Source organism: Gekko japonicus, unplaced genomic scaffold (genome assembly GCF_001447785.1).
Source record: "Gekko japonicus isolate JY-2015 unplaced genomic scaffold, Gekko_japonicus_V1.1 scaffold603, whole genome shotgun sequence".
Taxonomy (NCBI): Eukaryota; Metazoa; Chordata; class Lepidosauria; order Squamata; family Gekkonidae; genus Gekko; species Gekko japonicus.
In genome coordinates this window covers 991590-1017458 of record NW_015169192.1, presented here as the reverse complement: position 1 = coordinate 1017458, position 25869 = coordinate 991590, and the positions used below count along the sequence as shown (strand labels likewise).

Here is a 25869-nt window from a genome sequence, read left to right as displayed (position 1 = left end):
CGTTCAAGTCGTTCCTTGACACTGATCTGCTGCTTCTGGACTCTTCCCCTCTCCCCTTTTCAACAAACTGGACAACATTTGCCTGTTGCTGTGTGAGACCCCGCCCCAGGCTTCACTAAGGTATGATCAAAGTTTTGAAGTAGAGTAAGGTGTACATGTTTTATCATTCCTCAAGTGAAACTTGACTAAAAGTGTGTGTGTGGGGGATTCTTTCTACATACCTTAATCTTTCAAGACAGTTCTTTTTTAAAAGAGTATGATTTCCTCAGGGGTTGCAATGGCACTAGCTAATAGTGACTCTACCGTAGAGCAGGCAAAGAAACTGCATCTCCCCGGTATTCCAACCATGGCTTGCAAAATGTAATCTTCCCTCTGGAACCATTGCATATGAATGCTGTGCAGATATTACCAGTAGGGCAGGCTTGTTTTTGAATAGTTATTGCACTTTGGAAAAGGCTATATGCATGCAGAGGGCTTACCTTAAGCCCTGTGAAAGCCGAGCTCCTAAGCAGCCCCAGACACTCCAGCATCTATCAAGTGAACTGGCCATTCTATCTGGTGCATTGCTATTGCCTCCCAGTGGCTGTAGGCTGTTTAGCATGCACACTTTCACCAAATAGGTGAGGCCCTGGTCCTAAATCTGAGCCAAGCCCCAGATCGTGACAACTGCTCTTTGCTCTTCGCTTTGTCAGTTCAGTTGACAACTGGTAGGGTTTGCCAGCTCTGGGTTGAGAAATACCTGGAGATTGGGAGGGTGGAGCCTGAAGAGGGCGGGGTTTGGGGATCAGAAGGACCTCCATGGGGTACGATGTCATAGAGTCCACCTTCCAAAACAGCCATTTTCTCCAGGGGGACTGATCTCTAACCTGGAGACCAGTTGTAAAACTGGGAGCTCTCCAGCTACCACCTGGAAACTGGTGACCCTAACGACTGCTAGTGGAGCAGATCCGCCATCTTGAACAGGAATAACCAATTTGCACGACTGAGCACACTCCACCCACACTAGCTGCCTCGGCCACCTGGGCGGCCAGGCAGGCAGGCATCCTGGAGTCTTGCCCTTCTGAAGAGACCATGGAAGCTTCCACTGATTTCCCCCTTCCTGCTACAACCCCCCATCGTGTCATTCCTCAAGGCCACCTATCCCACCAGAGGGCTGCAGTGGGAAGGGGGAGGCAAGAAGGTTCCTTTCTGCTGATGGAAAATTGAGTCTAGATCCAACTTAGTGGCCAGGGGTCCCCCACTTGACAGTTCAGGGATCAAGGCCATTCCAGGGGCGGCTTCTACTCTCACACTCAAGGCCTAGCCTATGCCTAAAAATTCCAATCTCTGACTTGAATCCCTTTCAGTTTCAAGTAACCTGATTTCTGGCTCTTCTGTGCCAGCTTCACATTCCACTTCTGTTTGGGGGGGGTGTTACAGATACCGTTACTGCCATGGTTCAAAACAACCAAGCCATAGAAAATGCAAGACAAAAAAACCAAGGTCACTTTTCGCTCTTCCTTTTTTGCTCACTGTTATCACTGATGGTTTTTAAAAAAATCTGTTCTGGAACTTTAGTATGGTAGAACTTGAAAAGGGGAAGAGATCATTCAGGGTGTTGTCAACCAACTTCTCTGTGCTGAATAGTTGCTATCATACCTGTTTCCAGGGCTTTTTTTTCTGGGGGAACACACCAGAACAGAGTTCTGGAACCTCTTCGACAAAATTCTTTTACAAATATGTTCGTGAGTTTTCAGTATACAGATCGAAAACTTCCTTTCCCTGCCTGTTTCTCTTCCAGTCCCTGCTTTTGGTGGGATGGCAGGACTCTATTGAGTAAGACCAGTTAGGGAAACATAGCTAGGTGAACATAGCAATAATGCAGCAGGATCCTGGGCACTGCTGAGCCAGGCCCCATCAGAGACATATTAAACAGGACACCCTTTTTGAAGCTGCTGATGAGAGATGGCCAGGCACATCCCCATCATCATTCCCACAGCAGCAGCTGAGCTGGCAACTCCTGCACAGAGTTCCCAACTCCAGCTTGGGAAATTCCTGGAGATTTTAGTGGCAGCATCTGAGGATCAGAGGAAACTCAGTGAGGATGCAATGCCATAAAGTCTGCTCCTCAAAGCTACAAAAAATTAAGGTTACACAAAAAAAGCCTTTGTAAATCAGGCCTAAGACACACACTTGTGGGATTTTGCATGCATACAGCACTCAAATTGGGCTGCTACTGCACACACAAAATAGCTCAATGCTACGCAGCAAGAGCATCCCCACCACCACTATTGGCATCCCACCTCTTGGCTCTTCCAGTCTCATTTGTCTCCAAACACACACACACACACACACACACACTCCACTCTCCATTCCTCTCCTCTTGCAACCACACTGCCCCCTTTCAAAAACATCCCAGCTATAAACAAATGCCTTGAGAAGTCAGTGCCATGCAGTGGTGAGAGCACTGCATATAGAGTCAAAATTTCCCAGCCAACAGAGAGTGAGACTCACACCACCAGGATTCCTGCTACACAACCCCAAGAATATTGAACAGGGAAACAGGAGGATCACTACAGGGGAAAGCTGGAAGACCGGTTTGTGCACATGTGGAAATCTCTGCAAGACTGTAAACTCCAAAAATTACAGCCAAAGGCATTTTCCCCACTAGGCACATGGAGTCCCCACAGGACACCGGACAGATTCCAATGTCAAAGCAATTACATTAGCAGCCAAGTTTGTTTCTGAGTTCAATTTAAGGAGCTGGTTATGCTCTTTAAAGGCCTTCAAGGCCTGAAGGATCATCTCTCCCCCACGGCAGGTGGCCACAGGGGCATTTGGGGGGCAATGCCCCCACAGATCAGCCTTGCCATCCCCCAGGATGTTGTCAGACACACACACACCCGGTGCGGGCGGGTGTCCTTCAGTTTTGGGCATGGAGCAGGCAGGCAGGCAGTCGGTGGCTCCCAACAGTATTATCTCGCTACCAATCTCTCTCTTGCAGAGAGATCAGTAGCAAGATAATACTATCGGGAGCTGCCACCTGCCTGCTCCACGCCACAGGAGACCAGGCTTCTCCTTCGCCATGGCTCCCCTTCTTCTCCTCCTCCTCACTCGCCAGCCTGCAGGAGTGGGAGGCAGCGGCGGTGGAGGAGGAGGAGGAGGAAGCGTGAGGTGTGCGGTGAGCAGTGAGCCCGCAGCCCTCCCGGCGCCAGACCATGAGGCTTTGTGTATTGGAATGGCCTTGCACAGGGACAGTGAGGCACCAGGATGGACCATTCCACTCAGCCACCCCTCGCCCTCCCCTCCTGCTCAGCCGCATGGCCTCATCGGGGAAGGACTGCCCACTGAGGTAAGGAGCTCTGGCTGAGCAAGAGAGGAGGGGGGGACTTTCCACAGTGCTAATTTAATTAGCTCCATTAAGTGAGCTTGACTTAGCTCTGTGCTAAACACCGCTCCACCTCTTTGCACTTCCTGGCTAAGGGTCTGTCTCTTCCTATGCCAACAGCTATCTACTGGCAATTTCCCACACTTAAGGGGAGCCCACCTCCAATCTGTGCTTTTGCTGTTCTAGCTCCCATCCTGTGGAATGAACTCCCCAAAGAGGAAGAGCCATCTCCAGAAGGTTCTGCTTAGGCTTTTAATGGGATGTAGGCTTTTTTTAAAAAAAAAGAGGAAGGGGAGGTTACTTGAGGTTTCATTGCATTTTCATTTTTCAAATTTGAATTTGTGAGCCATCATGGAGCCATGGGAAAAAGTGGAATATAAATGTTTCAATAAAATAAACATACGTACATTTTTAGGAGGTGCTGCAAGGCCATTTTATCCATTCTGCCTTTTAACCCAGTGCAGGCTGTAGGCATCCTGGGGGGAGGAGAGTGAGGTTATTTAGGGGTTGAAACAGGGAGAGAGCTGTTCTCAGTAGGGAAGCAGCTGCCACCACTGTGAAAAATAACTCACAGCCAGAACCATGCAAGACTAGGCTGTTAGTGAGCAGTCACCTGTAACACCAACAGATTAAAAGGCCCTCTGTGACATCACTGTGACTGAGATAGTGACATCACTCCAGTCCCAGCCAATGGCTGCTAAAGACTGATTTCTACATGACTGTGCAGCAGGGAAGATCTATTGGGTGTTGTAAATAAGCAGGAGACTGACCAGTTATGAAGGTGCACAGAGAGTTTATATAGTTATAAAGGTGAATATATACAGAGATATTTACAGGCTATTGTACAGCATGTCGTGCCTTAGTCTATGAGAACTAAGTCCCCATTCAGCTTACTAAAATGATAGCTATTATGCTAAATCCCAGCCAATCTCTAACAGGGTGATGCAATCACTAACTCTAACAAGCCCTGAAAGAGTAACACCTGCTAGAAACACCTGGCTGTAATTACATGATTACTAGCATGACAGCTAGGTCTGACAAACAGATAAAACTGATCTATAGTAACTGCTTGCTACCTCTATCATTCTGACATATATCTCAATAAGATCAACTATCGAAAGAAGCTGAGGTAGCGTGTGCCACAGCAGGGATGGAAGTCCAAGAACAACTGTGTCCTGTTGTACACAATATCCCTCAGCTAATTCATATTTCAAACTCAGCACTTGCTTTTAAGCCTTCAACTGTGGACAACCACATAAAGGTCCACTGCAACGGCTATTTAAGCATAAAAGATGCTTTAAAATTGCTGTGCTGCATCAGTCCAGGTTCGGGCCATCTGGTCTAGCATTCTGTAACCAAAAGTGACAAACCAGATGGGTCTGGATCCTCTGCACCATGATATGCTGCTCCTCCGCAGCATTTGGTGCATGATATACACTACTTCTGAACATGGAGGTTCTATAGTGAGCACCGGAAGACCTGTCTTCCATCCATTTGTTTGACCCCCCCTTTTTTTAAAAAACAAAAAGCCATCTAAGCTAGTGGCCACCACAACCGATGCATTTCTTCTGGGCCTGCCTCTCCCCTCCATCAGCCTGTAATACAATTTCTACGGATCTCCAGCACACGCTGCCGGGACCTGCTGCCTGCGCACGTGAACTCCTCTAAGTCAAAATAGATGCACATAAAGCCCGAGGCAGCTAGCTAGCTGACTCTCCTGCTCACAAAGAGAGGTGCCACTGAGGCTGTATGTGAGAAACATCCTAGCAAAAGCCCTTTCATTTCTTTGAACTGCTGCTCTACCTGGTGTAAACAGAACGATCAATACAATGAGCAACACGATGTGCCAAAGGGGCTCTTGATCTTGGCAAGTGTTTCCTTTTTAAGAGCTCCATTTACACAGTGCAAATTTAATTTATTGCCTCTCTATTAGCTCAAGGACTGATGTGGGCCTCCCTCAGCAGGCACGTGCTTCTCTGTAGGAGCCAACGATGCCATGAAGGTGCTTTTGTCCTTGGAGGCTGCTTTAACACAGAGCGCTGTGGCATTAGACCATTTTTGCCTTGATGCACAGTTTTGTGATTTGGTTCCTTCGGGTTTACTGGTTCTGCTTCAGAGCTAAGGGGGCCCCCCACAAGGGCTTGAGCTTTTCAACACACAAAGAACAGCCGTGCTAGATCAGACCAAAGGTACATCTAGTTCAGTATCACATTCCACACAGTGAGTTGCTGCCCTACAACAGGGGTCCCCGACCTTTCTGAGTCTGCAGGTTTCCTTTGGAATTCTAAAACTGCATGAAGGGTGCAGCCACAAAATGGTTCCCGCAGCTTGCCTTGAGTCACACAGTGAAGATTCTTGTGCTCTGGTGGCAGCCGCTGCTGAAGCAAGTTTTAAAAATTTGCACAGCCTATGTGGCCAATCAGAAACCTCGCTAGACACAAACTCTACCTGGCCCCACCCACTTTCTAATAACTCTTTACGGACACCAGAAAAGGTATCAGTGAGCATGGCACCGTGCTGGGGATCCCTGCCCTAGAAGGACCATAAGGAGTACAGTGGCCAAACCCTTCCTACCCCACCCCCAACAGCAGCAGCAGAAGAGACAGAAGAGATTGGTATATCCCACCCTTCACTTGGAGTCTCAGAGCGGCTTACAATCTCCTTTCCCTTCCCCTCCCCACAACAGACACACTGTGAGGTTGGTGAGGCTGAGAGAGCTCTTTCGAGAACTGCTCGAGAGAGAACAGGTCTGAAAGAACTTGTGACTGACCCAAGGTCACACGAGCAGCTGCATGTGGAGGAGTGAGGAATCAAACCCAGTTCTCCCAGATTGGAGTCTGCACCTTTAATCACTATACCTAACTGGCATTCAAAAGGTAAACTGCTTCTAGTATGGAGGTCCCCGTTGCTGGGTCTAATCGTCTTTTAAATCTGGTCAGAACTTTTCACCATGTAACTGGAAATGAAATCAGGATTCTGTAGCTTGGTATTCCTGGGTGAAAATAAAAGGCATGACATTCTACTCTTCCTCTACGACTTTGTTTTTGCATGACAAAGCAGACTTAATAAAACAGCAGCTAAATAAAGTAGTGCTAGCAAGGAGCCCAGCTGTAAAAAGACACAAAGGTGAGGCCCTCCAGCAAAATAAGCAGCCCTCTGCATTGGGTTGGTCCAGCTCTGGGGTTAACTCTCTCTATAAGGTCAGCCAGTGCACTGCAGCCCAGCGTAATCAGTTTAGTATCAGTTCTTCAATTTAATCTGATTGTTTTTTAATCTTTTGATGTATTACTTCTATTTCTACACTCACCCAGCCTCATCAAGGCAGGGTGGGCAGTAATGCTTAATCCAATTAAACCCGTGAAATAAGATGGCCATTAAAATAAAAATAGTCCTTACCTCAGGCACAAAAGGCTCACAGAAAAGGGAGGGGAGAGAGAATGAGGCTTCAGTGCCAACAGATGAACGCACAACACTAGGGCTCCTTGGTTCTGGGATTCAGAGGCTTAGTGCCTCTGAATGTGGAGGTTCCCCTCAGCCACCATGGCCACCATGGCTAGTGGCCATTGATAGACTAATCTGCCATGAAATCTAATTTCCTCTTAAAGCTTTTTATTCCTGTGGCCATGATGAACTGGATGAGGGGGTGGAGAGACTAATCAAATTTGCAGATGACACCAAATTGGGAGGCATAGCAAACACACCAAAAAACAGAATTCAACGAGATCTGAACACAATGAAAAAAAATGGACAGACGTGAATAAGATGCAATTCAACAAGGATAAGTGCAGAGTTCTACGCTTGGGTAACAAAAATGAGAAGCACGCCTACTGGATGGGGGACACACTTCTGGGTAGTAGTACATGTGAACAAGATATTGGGGTACGGGTGGACTGTAAGCGAAATGTGAGCAGTCAGGGTGACGCGGCAGCAAAAAAAGGCTAATACAATCTTGGGGAGAATCAACAGAGGCATAACATCCAAATCACAACATGGCATAGTCTCGCTGCACACTACATTGGTCAGGCTGCACCTGAGAGTATTGTGTGCAGTTCTGGAGGCCTCACTCCAAAAAGGATGTGGACAGAATGGAGAGGGTGCAGAGGAGGGTGACAAATATGAACAGGGTCCTGGAGGAGAAGCCCTACGACGAAAGGCTGAGGGATCTGGGAATGTTCAGTCTTCAGAAGAGGTGGTGAGGGGGGGACATGACTGCTCTCTTTAAGTATTTGAAAGGCTGTCAGAGGAGGGCAGCAGTGGACAGGACTTGCAACAGTGGGTTTAAATTATGGGTGGAAAGCTACCAGGTGGATATTAGGGATTTTTTTTACAGTAAGAATAGTTCAGCAGTGGAATGGGAGGTGGGGAGCTTCCCCTCACTGGCAGTCTTAAAGTAGAAGAAGAGGAGGAGGAGGAGATTGGATTTATACCCCGCCCTTCACTCGGCGTCTCAGAGCAGCTTACAAACTCCTTTCCCTTTCCTTCCCCACAACAGACACCCTGTGAGGTAGGTGGGGCTGAGAGAGCTCTTTCTAGAACTGTCCTTGAGAGCAGCTGCTAGTGGAGGAGTGGGGAATCAAACCCGGTTCTCCCAGATTAGAGTCTGCGCACTTAACCACTACACCAAACTGGCTGGATGAACGCTTGTCAGTGATGCTCTAGGCTGATCCCGCATTGAGCAGGGTGTTGGACTAGATGGCCTGCATGGTCCCTTCCAACTCTGTGATTCATACAGTTTGTAGCAACTAGTTAGGCTCTAAGTAAGCATTTCACATTTGGGGAGATCAGCACTGGGATTAAAGGCAGTCACACAACTGCATGCCCATTCTCCCTCCTTTGTCAAAGATGTCTTGGGTAAAAACTAGAAACACATGAGAATTTGATTTGGCTCACTGTGTTCATTCATAGGTTTGGATACCCAGGTTCAAATCCCAATTCTGCCTTGGAAGCTTGCTGAGGGACATTGGCCTCTCAGCCTAATCCTACCTCACAGGGTTGTTGTGAGGATAAAATGAAAGAAAGAGAATAGTGTAAGCTTCTTCAGGTCTCCATCGGGGGGAAAGGTATGGTACAAATGCAGTAAAGAAACCTATGGCATGTTTGGTGCAGTTATTGTATTTGCTTTCCAAGGTTCAGTTGGAAACAATTTCCACCTGTAAAAGTCTCCCAAGCAATTGGGGTGAAATGCACAAGGATCTTCCAATGAAATCTGGGAAGCAAGGCTACTGAGATTCTGACTTGGTATTCTTCTCTCTCACTTAAGAGAGATATCTGATCCTTCCTCATCACCACTGCTGGGCTTGGTCGCCTTATAATTTTTGTTGTTTACTGTAAATTGTTGTCTTTATCTTGTTTTGATATTGCCCGAGCCATTGGAGCAGCTTTGTCCTGGAGAGGTAGCACAGAAGTACACTAAAGAGAAGAAGAAATAATGAAGCCTGGGCCTCTGCTACTGTCCCACTCCAGCAAAACTCTGTCCAGGTGCTCCTAACATGTAGACAATTTGAGCCACAGGAACAGCTCCGGCATGCCCTCCCTGCATCCCCAAATCAATGCAACTCTTAAACTGCACACAGATGCAAGCATGGACTAAATGTTCCATTGAAGGAGGTCTCCATCAGGCATGATCTGCTGAGTCACTCTCCCCTTGTGGCCCCTCCCACTGCCCGGGGGGGGGGACCACACCGTGCAGGACCAAAAACAGCTTGGTGTGGCCTATTGGGTTACTTAAGTAACAGTGAAACTAATTTTATTCAGATGAGTTACCCCTTCTAAATTTAACTAACAGGGCATGTTTCTGTCTGATTTTGGTTGGTCGCATTCCAAAATACACAACCCTAGTACAGAGCTAGAAGCAGGCAATGGCAAACCTCAGCTGTTCCTCTTTTGCCTTGAAGATCCCACGGGGGTCACCATACATCAGCTGCAACTTGACAACACTTTCCACCACCACCAGTACAGAGCTATAAGAGGGTCTGAGCTGAAGTGGCAAGCCCTCCGTGTGTGCGACAGAGGACAACTGAGGAGGTTATTCCTTTTAGTTACAAGGTTCAAGGCCATTTCGTGAGCCATTGGTAGAAGCCGTCCCTCTCCAATGACTCTGGCCTGTTCAGTCCTCTCCATGACAGGGGGTCCCTTGAAAGAGAGTCCCACCAATGATTACAGGTCAATGAGGCAAAATTCGGGACGGTGACATGAGCTGAAGCAAAAAATTCCCAGTTCAAGGAGAGAGAAGTACAGGCCCCTTAGGCAACAGGAAGTGGCTTTTTTTGTGTCCGCTAAGATGAGAAATGAAAAACTGAACAAGAATCAGGAATAGCTTACTTTGTCAGAACAAGCCTACCTATTCTGCAAATCCAGCTCCCAAAGAATTTGCAGTATTGTGAAAGCACATTACCAAGTAGACGGCTCATTAGGGCATTACCAACCTCAAACCACAAAAGAACACAATTTGAGTACGTAAGAATTATGAAAGAGTTTGAATTTTATACATAGAATATGTACATCAGTTTTGGACATGTGGGTCTTATCCATGCAGCTTCAATACAAAACTATTTACAAAAGAAAATTAAACAGCAGGACCATTTTCAATGAACATATACTCGTTGGAAGCTCCAGCAATAAAGTAGTCCTGAAAAGAGAGTGCTGAATCATATACAAGAACATGAACAATGAGGGGAAAGCATTTTACCAAACATGAATGCAAAGTGAATTAAAATGCAAATAGATATGGCAATATATACACAGAAAAAGTAATAGTCCCTTGCTACTGATTTACTTTCCAAACTGCTGAAATTAGTTTTGCACACATTTACATAAAGCAGCTGCTGCCAATTTGGTTATAGTTATGGAATTAGTTAGAAAGAAGGAAAAATACAAAAGTGAATAACAAGATACTACTTTTTTTTTTAAAAAAAAAAAGCACACGCCTGCACACCCGTCCTCGTTGTTGTCCCAATTCTATTGATTACACAAGTCTTCCCAGTCACCCCCCACCCCACCACAACAATCCTTTAACAAGTGTGCTTATTTGCATCTGACACCCCCCCCCCAAAAAAAAAACAAAATAGCGGTAGCACTGAGTTTTTAATCATTAGTTTTACACATCACTATCTGGTTCAAAGAAAGAAGACAAATCAACATTTCTTCTTTAAAAAAAATTTTTTTTGCACAAGGATACATTCACAAGGAGCTGGTCTTGCATGAGCTGGGAAGTCTGTGGATGCTCCCTCTTCTCAACAGCCAGTTTTGTGGGAATGAGACAGGACACTTTTCAGACCACCCCCTGAGAAGAAGCATCAATCCACAGAGAACCCGGCACATACAAGGCAGGTATTATTGTCTGTGCAAAGGCATTCTTGGGAAGCACGATGAGAAGACCAAGGTGACCATGAAAACAGTCCTAGAAGCGTCAGCAAAACTGTGTGCCATGAGCAAAAGTCACCAAGATCAGGGTCAGGAAAGAAGTGCTGTGCTTGATGATTAAAATGTAATGAAAAGGGGGGAAATGCCTGCCATACACCCCTATCTTGAATTAAATACTATGATTTTGCACAATTTGCCAAGCCTCCACAGGGGAAGCAAGGCTTTATATATCTGTACTTTCTCATTCCTTTCTAAAGAGACAGGATGTCCCCTTTTACAAAGTGAAACCTATCCTTCGTTAAAAAGGAACGCCTATAAAAAGAACATTCCAAACAAAGGAACAATAAGTAGGCCTAAAATTACTAAGAAAGGGTGTATTTCCACTCTCTTTGATTTAGCAAAACCCAAGGCCGCACTTTAATGCAGAACAAACCGGGAGGGGGATTTACTCAACAGGGCTCCTTCCTGCTCCCATTTGCAATGCCACGCACAAAAACATTTTATCTGAATATTTCATCCTAAGTGCTTCTGTGTTATGTGCTGTTTATTCAGTCTCAAAGAGCAACTTTGCCAAACTTAATTTTGGTAAGAGCTATTTCACAGTTCCCTCCAGTGCACTCTTAACTTGGCACTTCCCATCACGAAACCTCACAGAATCTACCTTGGGGTACATTTGGAAGAGAAACAGAGAGAAGACCTTGTATCCAATGAGATCTGGTAATGGAGTTCATGGGGCAGGATCTTCCTGCTACCCCCATCTGAATTATTGTTTGGGGAGGGGGAAGTGGAATGCCTTCATGAACAGCACTGGGGGCAAAGTGGAGGTCTGCATTGAGAAGAGAGAACTGGCAAAAACTGCCCTCTCCATTCCAATGATAGAAGGGTATCAGAGACAACCAGCAGGATACAAGCTAAAGTCTAACACAATTCCTGGCACCCTCACTCAAGGTTTCTTGATGAAAGCCATGGTCAACACAACACTTTTGCACTGATTTTGATCTGGAGAATTGGATAAATCCTCAAGACACAGTCTTGGTTTACCATCTACTCCAATGGATTACTCTAAGGACCAAAGAGAGGAATTTGAGTTTCAGAACTTCAAGCACATATCAAGGCAGACTGCCAACACTGTCCTCATGAAAAGGAAACCTTGGTCCATAGTAGTAACTTCTGAATTTAAGTAAGTCACAGGAACAAACTTTCAAAAACAGGCTGCTGCCAACAAAAGTGTTGCATGTTCAGATGTTCACAGCTGCACATGTTGGAAGCAAGTAGGTTTGCCCTAGCTGGGGAAATGGGAAGGACTGCTTTATAAGGAGAAAGGGCTTGTTCTCAGGAAAAGGTCACACCGTCATTGGGAGTCGGCACTACATTCCACTCTTCTGAACCCAAAAAGCATACCACGATTTGGCTGACTTCTAAAACAATCTGCAGGAGCTTTTAGGGAGAACATATAATTCAACAGGCAAGCTTAGCTATACTGCTTGGCTTACTGAGCAAAGAAAGGGGGGGGGGAGAGAAAAGATGCAACTTTAAATCTTAGGCCAAGATCTAAGGGACTTGCGTAATTACTTCCACAAGTCCCGAGACAGCAAAGCTACATGCCCAAGCCTCTTTTGTATAGGAGGAGGAATAACAGTATGAAAAAAGCCATGGATGATTGCTGTTCAAAGTGAAGCAAATCAAACTTAAGGGTACTTGCCAAGTTTGCATCCTAACCCCTGGCTGCTCATCCACTCAGCCCCTACCCTTTCAGCCATTTACAGTAAACTACGTACGCTGTGCTGAAGTGGCATCTGTCTTGAAGGAGTAGCCAGAAGGGCTGGGGAGAAGAGAAGGAACAGGCCAATAGACCCTGCTGCCAACTTGGACCAGGGCACAATCCACACAAAAGTAGTCCTTAGCTTTTGTTTGTTCTGATAAACCCAAACTAATTTGCAAGAAGACTGTACTTATGAAAATGCAAAATTAATGCGCAAAAGTAGGAATGTATGAGGCATTATCTAAAACAACACACTTCTCGAAAAGCTTTTTGAGATGCAGTTTGCTGTGCTTTTTCATTGGCCAAAGGAGGCCATCTACAAAATCCACCTCCCATTCACATCAAGCTATCAAACCTGAGCAAGAGGAGCAGAGGTTTACTTGGCACATGTCTAGCAAAGCACCCATATTTCACACACTTCACTACACCCTTCAAGATGTGAAGGGTGGCCCCCAAACTGTCACTGGGTTCAGTTTGCACAACTATGTACTGCCATAGCCAACAGGAATGCAACAGTAAATTCTTCCACTAGCAGAAACTAAATAGGAAGAATATTTCTCCACATCATCTGGGCAAGGAAGAACTGAAGCTTACTCTGACTAGACAGGCAAACTGCAAAAATTAACCCAAAAACTCCAAAAAGTAAATGACTATAAAGTAAACTATAATTCAGCAACCTGGCAATTTGTGATCCACTGTTTCCACACAGGAAGGCAACTCAAGAAGAACTTTTAAGTCTGAAGGAGAGCCATTGTAGAGAACGACTGTCCTAGTCCCCAAAGGCTGCCAATAGCCCAGTATTAGAGCTTTTAAAATGGTGAGAAATACAGATGTAAAATGGATGTGCTGCAAAAGTGCCAGAAACACTGATTTGCAACACGGGATGACAACATCCAGTGCAGGAGAAACCACTCAGGGTCCTAAACATGCAAAATTTACAATGGTTCCGTAAACACTGCAAAAATTGAACTATGCCTGGCTTCCATTTCATCACTCTATGGCATTTCCACTTATTTAAAAAAAGAACAACAATAACGTGAAGTTAGGGGCAAGATGTGAAACCCCAACAGTCACAATATAAACCTGAGAATTTTTTTTGGCAGTTTTACCCCCAAACTCGTAAGCTTCCACACGACTCATTTTACTCACTCTATATGTCATTGTTTGTCCCAGACAAGGAAAATAATTTAAAAAGTGACATCTGTTTGTCTAACAATACATTAAAAAAGTGATTAAGTATCAAATTAAATAGGATAAATAAAAGTGTATTTACATTTTCTTTTTAAAAAAGAATCAAACCTAATAAATTCAAACTGTGCAAACTGAAGAACATCCAACACTCAGATGTTAGTCTTTTAAACTTCACTTATTACCAACCTTACAAAAAGCCTAATATTTAAAAATACGAATTGCATCTATTGAGACATAAAAAGAATTGCAAAAATGTTTAAGACTAGTAGAAGTTATCAATTACACAGGCACTTCACATGTAAACAATCTACAGTACAACTGAAAAAAAAAATTGGCACCAACCTAGAATACTGAAAAAACCCACACATCTTTTCCTTTATACTGTATACTATTTTTCATCATCATCATACACCAACTAAACTTTTGGGGATGGTACAATAGTAAGAAGTGCAAGAAATGAAAGACAAATATTTTGGAATATGGTAATAGAGGAGAATGTGAATGACGAACCAGATTTCTACCAACTACGTAGCAGCAGTCATTTGAGAGCTACTTTTCATATCACATTTTTAGCCTGGACCCGCAGTGTGCAGACAACCTGGCACAGGAGACAAATGCACATTACAAGCAATGAATCCATGATCACAGAGAGCCAACAACTGGACTCCCTGCCCATGCATATTCCTCTGGTCTCCTATAATGCGTGCTGCAACTCTAAGACCCAAGAACAGAGCAGCATAATAGTATTCCAGGTTGTTTTTTTGTTTAAGGGGGAAAAACAATATCATGAAGTGCTAATGAGAGAATTAAGACCTGGCAAGAGACTGAAGATCTCAAAATCTGATGGCTCTGAGTCCAACAAGCACGCAGTACAATTCTTTACTAAGCTGGGTCACTGTCAGTTTGACATCATGATTCTACACAGAGGTCCAAAATAAGGCTCCATCTAAACCATCTGGCCTGAAACAACTTTTGATGGCTTGAGGTGTTCCTCTAGAGGAAGCTGGACTGGTTGGCATCAATCCATTGCAACCACATCATGGCAATGTTTGTTTTCCAAGAGTCTTCTTACAGACAGGAAAGCTGAGGTGCTTTAGACGAAGGTATTTCCAGAAGAGCCTGAACTGTGAGTCCAACTTTCACAAGACCTCGTTCTTCCAAAATATGATGAGGCAGGCAAAGTCTCTCCTGGGAAAGGAAAGAATACAACTCTTAGTATTAGTTAGTGCAGATGAATGGATTTTTTTAGATCCTTACTCCCCAAATCAGAGGTTCACTTATTATTCTACCATCTGTTCCTGTTTCAATATAAATCCTGGGGACAGGGAACTTATTTCCACCACCACTCCATTAATAAGACAATATAAATTTAGAATTTAAATAGCATGTAAAGATACTGGCCACGATCCAAAGGACTACTTTAGGCATTCCCACAACTAGGACTAATTGCATTTTCTCTTTGTGATATGGTGTGTGATATTATTCAAACTGCTTTCCAAGTTTTCAAGAGAAGCTTAGCATGTTTTATGGAATGCTGTTCTGCAAGAAATACAAGTCAAGTACCAATCTGTATACAAAACTAGTAGTGTGGTGTCTATCTGTATACTGCCCCACCAACAATAAAAAGCTCACAACACAAGGTGGTGTAATGGTTAACATCAGACTAGCATCTGGCAGGTCTGGCTTGAAATCCATACTATCCCATGAAGCTTTCTGGGGAAGGACTGTGACTCAGTGGAAGAGCCTCTGCTTCATATGCAAAAGGTTCCAAGTTCAATCCGCAGCATCCCCAGTTTAAAAGGACCAGGCAATAGGTGACTTGAAAAACCTCTGCCTGAGACCCTGGAGAGCCACTTCCAGTCTGAGCAGACAATACAAATCTTAATGGCCTGATTCAGGGTAAGGTAGCTTCATGTGGCCTTGGTCCAGTTACTCCTTCAGTCTAACCTGCTGAGGTTAGTCTCACAGGTTAGTTTATAAGGATGAAATGGGAACAGAAAACCATGTGTGCTTCCCTGAGCTCTTCAGAGAAAGGACGAGCAGAAATATACTAAAGGTAGTTTCGGCAACCACAACAGTCTAAAGTACATATACAGCACCAGCTTTATTCAGCTTCTGTCAATGGTTGAAAAATAATTTCTGCTTGTTCCCATTCATCTATCTTTCCCAATGAAACGGAATTGGGGGAGGGAAACACCCAGATGCATGACTCTAACTTCTGTACATTCTGTTAGCAGAGGCAATAAAAGCAGAGTCTCACCACCCCTCCACATAGCATTTCACCGCTGAAGAGAGAGGCAGGTATGCCTCCATTGTATTGCAAGTTCTAAAGCTATGACACATTTCCTCCATCTTACTCTCTGCAACTTGGTCAACTCTACTGTTAATGAGAACAGGTCTTTAATTTTTAAAAATTAAACAAATTACAGATATATACAAAAAATACAAAATGTTCATAAGATACATTGCCCATCTGACAACTAAACCCCGTTTTGTCCTGACTCCATGGACACAGAAAACCCTTCACCAGCAACTGACAATATTGATACTATTTCCAATTATACAATTGCCAGTTCCATTCTTTCTATCGCTCTTGACCATAAAAGGTCTACTCTATATATATCCTTCTATTTTTCTGATAAGCTGCTAATTTCACTAAAATATAGATCTCCTTTATTTTCAACAACCAGTCTTGTAGTTTAGGGATACTTTTTTGTTCCCACTGCCTGGCAAAAACCAGCCTGGCAGCAGTAATCATATGAAAGGCAATCAGATCTCAATCAGAACAGGCTTCTATCCTACCTACAGAGAGATCTACGTGGTTTCTGTAGGGTTCCTACAAAAATTGGAATGCCATCAACTCTATGACCACAGTTAGAAATGTTTTTTACCATTTACCTGTGGGACACCCAGTTTTTTGCAAGCATCAAGGAAATTTTCAACATTTCTTCGGCACTTCGCCATACTGAGTTTAGGCTGTTAAAAAGATACAGATTATCACTGCCATTGTTTATCAAGAAACTTGATAGGTACAATTTATAAATGCATAAAAGTAGAAATTCTACCAACTATTTGAAAAAGTCAATATTCCTGGAGAATGCAGTTAAAAGTCACATTTGTATTCAATAAGGATATAGGATATTTATTTCATGCACTGTGAAGACAGGCTGAAAAAATCTGGTACATGAAGTCTGCTAGACTTAAGAATGTGCAGCTTACTCACCACAGCTGGTGACGGGACATGAATACTGGCAACAGAGCGTGGTCTTATATGATTGGCTAAATGGCACAGGACGACCCCATCCATCAGTGCTGCTCCAATGTCATCTGGCAAAATTACTTTCAACCGTGACTCAAGATTCTGTTAAAAACAAGAGTCAGGGGTAAAAATAATGCCCACTGTCACAATGGTTTTCCTGCACACCAAGTTCTACATTTCCTGCACTCAACTCTTAACCCGCTTGCGGGGAGGGAGGGGTATAAATTTGAAGAAATAAATAAATAAAAATTAACGGAACACACATACCTTCAAATCACTATGGCTACATTCAGATATTACTTAAAAACCACAATTCAATTCGCAGAGAGGGGCACAAATGTAGCTTTTGTTATTGCTTGTTTCTCCACCCTTCCCTCTTTGTGTGCAGTGCAAACTACAGCTCCCTGAATGCAGGTCTCTAAAACTTCCCAGCCCCTGCAAGCCAGAATTCTAAAACAGGGCTGAAAAGAAGGGGCACAATAAGCTATTTAGGGCTTTCCACCAGAGCTTGTTTTTTTGTGCTCTGTGCAAAACAGTGAGAGATAGGTGAGAAGAACAAGGGAAGGACATGGCATGAACAAGCCACTCTCATGCCTGCCTTGGCAAACTGGCATTCCACTATGGCTTGGCATGATATTTAAATGCATTCTGCTACTCTGTAAAGGGAGCTATGGATCCATTTAAGAAAAAAATTACATTGCGTAGCTGTTTTATTTGCTCTCTCTCTTCCCGCAAGTGTTCCATTTTCCTTCTCATTGTGAATCCAGGGTCTACAGTGCTGTAGTCCTGACGAGAACGGCTAAAAGCTGCAAAGTGAAAAGGGTACATGTTTCAAGTTTTAAACCACTAAAAAGGACAATAGCGGAAGACAAGAAAACCCCACACAACACTTCTGTTAAGTTCCTAAACAATCTTGTTCCTGTATCACAACAGGGTAAAAGGGGAGCTTTCCCTAGGTCCTGTCCACAGATCATTCTGCCTAAGAATGATTGTGTGCAAAGCAAGCAAATGCAGCTGTATCACTTCGACCACAGCAAGACTCATCCTTAAAATGCTCAGGATGGCTAAGCCTTACATCAGCATACATAAATGCACGCATCTTGAGACGCAATGAGAAAGGCAGACTATGAACAAAGTACATAAATATCCCAAGGACAGGCTTCCACCAAGCCACACCAGTGCCTGGCCAGTGTTTAAGTGCAGCACAGAGTGGGGCAGCATCTGGGCTGAAGCGGGGCTCAATCTGCTTCCTTAGCCTCTCCCCATACCTACTTTCTACACTGCCTGAACCATCACCTCCCAGCCTCCCTTGCTGACATGCTGGCAGCATTTCACCATGGTCAGCATGCATACTGGTACAACCCATTTCTGAATGGGAGGCACAGGAAGTACAGCCACAGTTCTGCATGACACGGCCATCACCATACCCTGCATGTTGCTACCGCTGGCTAAATGCTTACAATGAGGGAGGGATCACCTGTCCTAGTGCCTCATCTCATTAACAATTTGATTCTGTTTAAGGTAGGCTGAGCAGCACTTTAATTCTTCCTGAAAGTCTCTGCCTCTATGATCACCTGACATAATGCCCACTTCTCCAAGACATCTACAGCAAGAGATCACTTTGCTTTCAGAGCAGTTGTACCTATCTGCCACTTCCTAGTTTTAAGCAGTCTGTTTTCCCACATACCCCTTAAAAAGTCTGTCACCTGATCTGGGCTTCAGTCCAAAGGGGCCGTGAGAACTACCATCTGCCCTGTCATAATCCTGGGAGGAAGGAAGAAACAGAAAAGGAAAAGTCAAAATTCAGATACTCCAAAAGGATTGTCATCAATCCCCTGCACAGCAAACCTAGAGATTTTTCCATTAACTTAGCCAGAATGATACGTTCAGGAAGGTGCTAGACTGAGACTGTCCACTCTTAGAAGGGAGAAGCAACAGACAATGGTGACAGTTCACCCGGAAGCTTGCCTGCACAAGCCCCATTTTAACATCATGTCTAAAAACAGACCGAGGCTATTCTGCTTTTTTTGCTTTCTTGAAGAACAGGAAGGTGGGTAGGTATCCCTTAAGTATCCCCCCCCCCATAGATTTTCATAAAGGAAAAGGAGCATGACTTAAAAATTAGAAGCTTGAAGCCATTTAGCTACTTCCTTCCTACTTTAAATTGTAGACCATATGTAAAATATTCCAGACAAATCTTCAAGGGAACTTTTATGGTGCACTATTCTCTAGTTTTGCAGAGGGTGGCTTTCAAGTTGGAGTCCACACTGCAACAAGTTAGCAGGGAGAGGGAAGCTACTTTAAATAAACACAGACACACACAGACTTGTACCTCGGATGACACAGGAGACTGTGGGGACACATTAGTATTATCACTGTCTTGCTAAAAAGAAACCAAAAAGATGGAATTATAAAATGGAAGTTATGACTTTTAAAAAAAAAGTTTGGCATGAAATTACAAACATGCATGCACGCCATTTCCTGTACACACAGAGATATGACTAAATGTGCATGCACACATCAAAAAAGCCAGGACGATATGTACATGCTTAACTATATTACAATGTGGAGCTTTCCATATGGGAAAAGCATCAGAATGTGGATCCCATCGCAAGCAAAACTCCTTCCTATTACATCTGCCCCGTTAACGTTTTTCTATTGGCACAAGGGCAACTCAACAAGGTGCCTGTTCAACTTGAATCCACAGCCAGCTAAAGATGAGCTTAGCCCGAAGTGGTTCCTCTTGCCAACGGTAATAAAATCCAACTGTGCTCCTGGTACTCCCTTGAATTGCAGCCAGTATCTACATTAACGCCTTAAGATCAACTAAGAAATAAGTTCTCTTCCTAAGGAGCTTTTTGAAAAAGGAAATTGAGTTTCTCTCAATCTTTCTAAACTGCTGTCAGACTTTACACCTGAGACATCCAGCACTCCCTTTTATTTAAAGAAACAGAACAAGGGGAGAAATGCTGAAATGATGAAGAACTGTTGCTCTGGAAACCTCAGCACTAGCAAGAAAACTGGAGAACACCCCTAATGCAGGTGCACAATAGATCTACCAGCTAGCTTGCAGTGGATTGTGACTGTGATAGTCAAGTTGCCACTGGTAATCATTTAGAGATTCTTTGCAATGTAGCAACAAGCAGGCAAAATTATGAAAATACACCAATTCTTCAGCTATGTATTTAGCTTTTTTAAAGCTATTTTAATGTCAAGTTGCAAGTACTAGACATCAATACCCCAAATGCCAGCAGTTTATGCTAACATATTAAGGAAGTAAAACTTGTTAAAAACCACTGTAATATATGGAAACCATCCTTAAATGAAGCAACATCTTTAAGATACTTCAGAAGTGGTCTACAAAGCTGGAATTATACTTTAACTAGGGGCAAGGCCCGTTGCGGGAAGAGGCAACGAGCCCTAGGGAGAGCGACTGCCGCGGGCCAAGGCAGTGGGGCTTGCCCCCCAAGGAGGGCCAGGGCGCGGCAGGCGAGGGAAGCACGGCAGGCGAGGGAAGCACGGCAGGCGAGGGAAATGCGGCGCAGCCACCTCCCCCCTTCCTGAGGCCAGCCGGTGCCGGCAGAGCCCCCCCAACGCAGGACCCACAGCCTGGCTGGCGGAGGCCGCTCTGGGTGAGGGAACCCTGGCACGACCGACAGAGAGAGGCCTCGCAGCAGGGAAGGGGGCTGTTCTCACACACACCCCGAAGCAGGGCCTGTCACCTCCACAGGTGAGGCTGCGCTGGGTGGGGGAAGCACGACGCGGCTGCCTCCCCCCTTCCCAAGGCCCGCGAAGGGAACTCCCTCAAAGAAGGAGCCACTGCCTTCCCGTGTCCGACACTGCCGGGCGAGGGAAGTGCGGCACAGCCGCCTACCCCGTCTCCGAGGCCAGCCAGGGCTGGCACAGCCCCCATCCCCAGAAGGTGATGGAGCGAGGCAAACTGCCCACCTGTTCATGACCGACCTCCTCCTCCACCCTCTCCCATCCCCCTTGCTTCCAATTCGCTTCTCTGGGACTGCTGCTTCCTCCCTGCCACCAGGCCTGCCTTCGCTGTGCCCCCAGCCCATCGCCTCGCATCGCAGCCTCCCTTCCCCGGCTCCTGGCGGCGGCGTTCACTTGCAATGGATGGCTGGGACGCGGCCGAGGTACCCTCCACTGGCAACGTGATTCCCTCTCAGTTCTGCAGGCCAAGGAAGGCCACACGGTCGGCTGGACCTGTGGAGGCCTTCCCCTGGCTTAGCCTGCAAACGGTCCCGTCCACCAGAGCACAGTGAACTGAAGACCCTGGCCGGGGCTGATGTGCGTGGGACTCCACAAAGCAGCCAGCCAACCCAGCCAGCGTCTTCTGACTGGCAGTTCATGCGGCCAACCTATTTTGGTGCGCATAGAACGTTGGGGGATGAAAACTCAATTATATATAAGGAGAGATAGGCACAAGTTTCCCTTTGTGATCAATTTACTTCCTATTATAATCCTAACTCACCTCATCATTTTCATTTCCACTTGAACTCTTCCGGGAAGACTTATACTGAAAAAGCAAACAATTGTGTTTCAAGCTGTTTCAACAGGATACATTTCATTTAGCATAAATCCCAACCACAACATCTTCCAAAATGCTTCTAATTTTGCCTTCTTCTCAACAAATGTTTTCTTATACCTGGGCTAAACATCGTGCAGCATTAGGTATGAGACCCCAAAGATGGTAGAACACACTGCATCACTTCAGACTGCATCACTATTTTTGATGGATACTGTTTTTGAGTGTTCTCCTATGTGAAAAACTCTGCAAGCAAAGAACTGGCCATACTGTGCCAGTTTTCTACTAATGAGAGACTTACACGCAGAGGAATGTTAAAAATGTGAAACTTGCCCCTACTGTGGTCTGAACTGGTGAAGTCCAAATGCTTCAAAAACTACTGCACTTGTTCAGCTCTGTGCTGACATAAGATCTCCATCACGCCAGATATATTCACAAGGCCTTGCTTTGAGAAGGGTGAAGTTTGAAAATAATAAAGCTTTACATCCATCACAGCTAAACCGAAACACGTTCCCACATGTTTAAATTCACATACAGAACCATTCCCAAGCCTGGAAAGTATGTCTGACACTTTTAAAAAACAGACAAGCTATGAGCCATTAGTAGACATTGTTCAGCTGATACATAGGAGTTCTTTGACAGAGAACTAAAGATTCCCTTCGACCCTCAAATGGCAAATGGCAAATACAGTCTACTTCCCAGAAATCTGACCGGTGCAGGGGGGGGGGGTCCTTACTGTCCCTACATAAATAAAGCAGCAGAGGCAATTCTATCATCTATTCTTAGAGCTACTTTTGCTGAGAACATGTTGCTGCACTCAGTTTGAGTCTTTGTCATGAGAGAAACATCAGAGTGTACCAATTTCACAATGGAGAACATTCTGTTTTTCTATTCCCTACCAAATGAATGGCACTGATGCCTCACTTATGTTCAGGGGATTTAAAAAAAAAAAACCCTTGTAGGTCAGAATAAAGACAGACAGTGCCACCCTGTGGTAAAATATTACTTTCAGATATAGCTGTGTTATTATTTCTATACTAAGAGACAATCTCAAAGAAAGCTGATGAGAAATGTCAATATTTGAGAGAACCAGGAAATGAGGTTATATACAGGCCAAGAAAATTCCCCATTTGCAACATAATCCTGTCTATATGAATGTCTGGGAAAGGAAAATTGCTGAGTCACAGAACAGGGGCATACCCCTATCATGTCACTGGAGAGCTCCCTTCCTCCCAGGTACCATCATGAAGAAGAGTTAGTTTTACGCCCTACCCTTCACTGCCTGAAGGAGTCTCACTTACAATCACCTCCTCTTCCTTTCCCCACAACAGACACCCTGAGAGGCAGGTGGGGCTGAGAGAACTGTGACTAACCCAAGGTCTCCCAGCTGGCTGCATGTGGAGGAGTGGGGAATCAAACCGAGTTTTCCAGATTAGAGTCCACCACTCTTTAACCACTACACCACAGCTGGCTCTCTGTGACCCCCACCCCAAGACCAAGGGAGAAGACAAAACCATGAGGCACTCTTTCATTGTAGCTAGACCAAGGTATCACGAAAATCATATCTTTATATTAGTTTTAAATTGCTGTAAGCTGTGTTGGGTTCTATTTGTTTTGGTTGAGACAGTAGAATAGAAATGCTACCTAGAGAAGGGTAGTGGATCAGTGGCAGAAATACTGTCATCTGAAGGGGAAGCAGGACTATCTAGACTCATCTCAATCTGGATTCAGGCCTGCCTCTGGGATAAAAACAGCCTTAGCCGTTGCCAGAAGTGTGCACCCCTATAGATTCTCCTGGACTTCTGGGCAGTTTTCGACACTGTTGACTATGGATATATCCTTGTGGAGAGGCTGGCATGGTTCAATTCCACACTTCTCTAACCAGCCAGTTCCAGAAGACGGTATTAAGGGATTGTTGCTCAGTGATGTGGTCAGCACGGTCCATCACATCCCCCATGATGTTTAACATCTGTATGAAACTGCTATGAGAGATCTTCCCAGGATTTAGAGTGAGGTACCACCAATATACAACTAGCTCTATTTTCTCCTAGCAGCTGAACCAGATGTATTTGTAGAAGTCCTGAACAAGTGCCTGGAGATTATAACAGGACAAACGACAGCCAGTAAACGGAAGCTTAGTTCAGACAAGACTGTGGGGCTGTGGGTCAATGATAGAACTACACCGTTGCTGATGAGTAAGCCTTTCTGCAGGAAGTTGCACTCCTCTTGGAACACATAATGTATCTTGGGGATGCCACTAGATCCTGGCCTATTGTTGGAGGCCTAGGTATCCTCCATGGCACACAGTTCCTTTTATCAACTTCAACATTAACTACAGTTTTTCCTCAAAAACCATGTTCTGCCCATGGTGATTCACTCTCTGATCACATCCAAATAAGATTCCTGTAAGATGACTTACATAGGACTGTCTTTTAAAACTAAATGGAAATGTCAGTTGGTCCAAAATGAGGCTACCAGGCTGCTGTCAGGAGCTCGATACAGGAAGTGTATCACCCCTGTACTTGAAAGATTTCCACTGGCTGCCCATTCATCCCCAGGCACAATTCAAAGCATTGCTGGGGTACTTAAATGACTGCTTCCTCCCATACTGTCCAGCCCCCCCAGTTAAGATGCTCCTCCCACCTGCAAAGGCTAGGCAGGTCACAACCAGAGACAGGGCTTTTTCAGTGACAACACCTCACCTGTTGGAATGCTCTCCCCCTTGAGGTCCGCCTAGCACCTACTTTATTTTTAAATACCAGGCCAAAACACTTATATCTTCATTCAGGTTTAACTGAAACGTTCCATTTTTTTTTTAGCTGTTTAATGATCTGATTCTATACTCAGGACAGTTTTATGACTTGTGGTTCTTAGAGCTTATTTTAATATTATATTTTCATCTGTTTATTCTATTGAGTGTTCCAAACCTTGTGAGCCACCCTCAGCAGGACCCTAGAGAAGCAGCATATTAAAAAAAATGAGGTGCCAGGTTCAATCCCCAGCATCTTCACTCAAAAGTATCGGGTAGCGGCCTTGACCTGGATAGCCCAGACAAGCCCAATCTTGTCAGATCTCAGAGGCCAAGCAGAGCCAACCCTGGCATGTATTTGGATGGGAGACCTCCAAAGAGCATCAGCACTGGGCGGCAGAGGCAGGCTATCAAACCACTTCTCTGAACATCCTCCATGCCCCAAGTAGGAGTCGCCAGAGGTTGCCATGACTTCCAGGCACGGGCACGCACACACAAAAATGCAAAAAAAACCCAAGACAAAAGTATTGGGTAGTGGGTGATACAAATAATCTCCACCCGAGACAGCCACCACCAGTCAGAGTAGATAGTACTGAGCTTGACAGACCAATATAAAGCAGCTTCATGTGCATACTTCTACAGAGTCAATATGTGGATGGAGATGAGGCTTGAAGCATATGGTTAAAGCAAGCAAATCTCTAACTAAAAGAGGCAACAGCCTGTCCTTTCCAGGCTCTTTAGTCCAGTGTTATTTGAATGCTGTGATGCTGTTTGTACTGAGGTACTGTGAAACCCACAAACACATAACCTGAAATTTACTAGCAGCAGAAACTTTAAGCAGCCTTTTGAAAAAGATTTATACATGGAAGGAAGGTCTAATAAATAGCCAGGCTAGATGAAAACAGAACCTCCGTATTCAATGGCAGTGTTCCTCTGATTGCCAAGTCAGCCTTGTAGCCAGAAATTTTTTACTGTGGGGGGCAAACTGGACCTGCTGGTAGGGTGAACTTACTGGCAGCTCCCAAGACCCCCCCCCCCCAATGGCTCAGGCTCCCATTGGAGGGGAGGGAGAGGGGCGACCACTGTGTGGCCTCACCAGGTCTTCCTGCTTCCACAGCCGGCTTCTCAAACTTTGAAAAGTTGGCTGCAGAAGGAGGAAAACCCAGAGAGGCCACCCCTCTCCCTCCCCTGAGAGGGCTGGGCATATTCATGGAGGGTGTCACCCTCGTGTCATCCCCCCCGCCCCCGTGGCTACAGGACTGTGCCAAGTGCTGTTACCACCATCAAGCCCTCCTCGTGCACTACCCAGGGATCAGCTTGCTGCTGTTGAAATGAACTAGAGTAATGGACCTTCGGTCTAATCCAACAACGCAAACCCTTGTATTATCTTCTTGCTGTATCTTGCTCTGCCGCATTACAAAAATCTTTTTATACACCATTAAGCTGCCTTTCATTATTCTATCAACTCCACCCCAACAATCTCATATCTCTACCTTCTTTAGCTCCAAGTTTTCACTACTCCCAGCACAAGGCTCATTGCAGAATCTTCTGCTACTCTTCTCTCCTTTTAAAGACAGGGTGTGGCATTAGCCGCCAGTTGAGTTGAGGAAAGTCCCACTGAGGATATTTCTTGCACTCTTTC

At 45.0% G+C, this 25869-nt stretch overlaps 1 protein-coding gene across 2 annotated transcripts in view; it reads right to left on the bottom strand.

Annotated features, from left to right (window-relative positions):
• Positions 1–14112: 14112 nt before the first annotated feature.
• Positions 14113–25869, bottom strand: part of LRCH2 (leucine-rich repeats and calponin homology (CH) domain containing 2) — a 58005-nt gene continuing 46248 nt past the window's right edge. For both annotated transcript variants that reach the window (XM_015416262.1, XM_015416263.1), the window contains 7 exons: positions 21425–21469; positions 19274–19324; positions 18648–18705; positions 17638–17747; positions 16906–17043; positions 16581–16658; positions 14113–14870 (listed from right to left, as the gene is read on the bottom strand). In XM_015416262.1, coding sequence (XP_015271748.1) covers positions 14751–14870; positions 16581–16658; positions 16906–17043; positions 17638–17747; positions 18648–18705; positions 19274–19324; positions 21425–21469 — 600 coding nt within the window. In that variant the 3' untranslated portion in view covers positions 14113–14750. The remainder of the gene's footprint in view (positions 14871–16580; positions 16659–16905; positions 17044–17637; positions 17748–18647; positions 18706–19273; positions 19325–21424; positions 21470–25869) is intronic.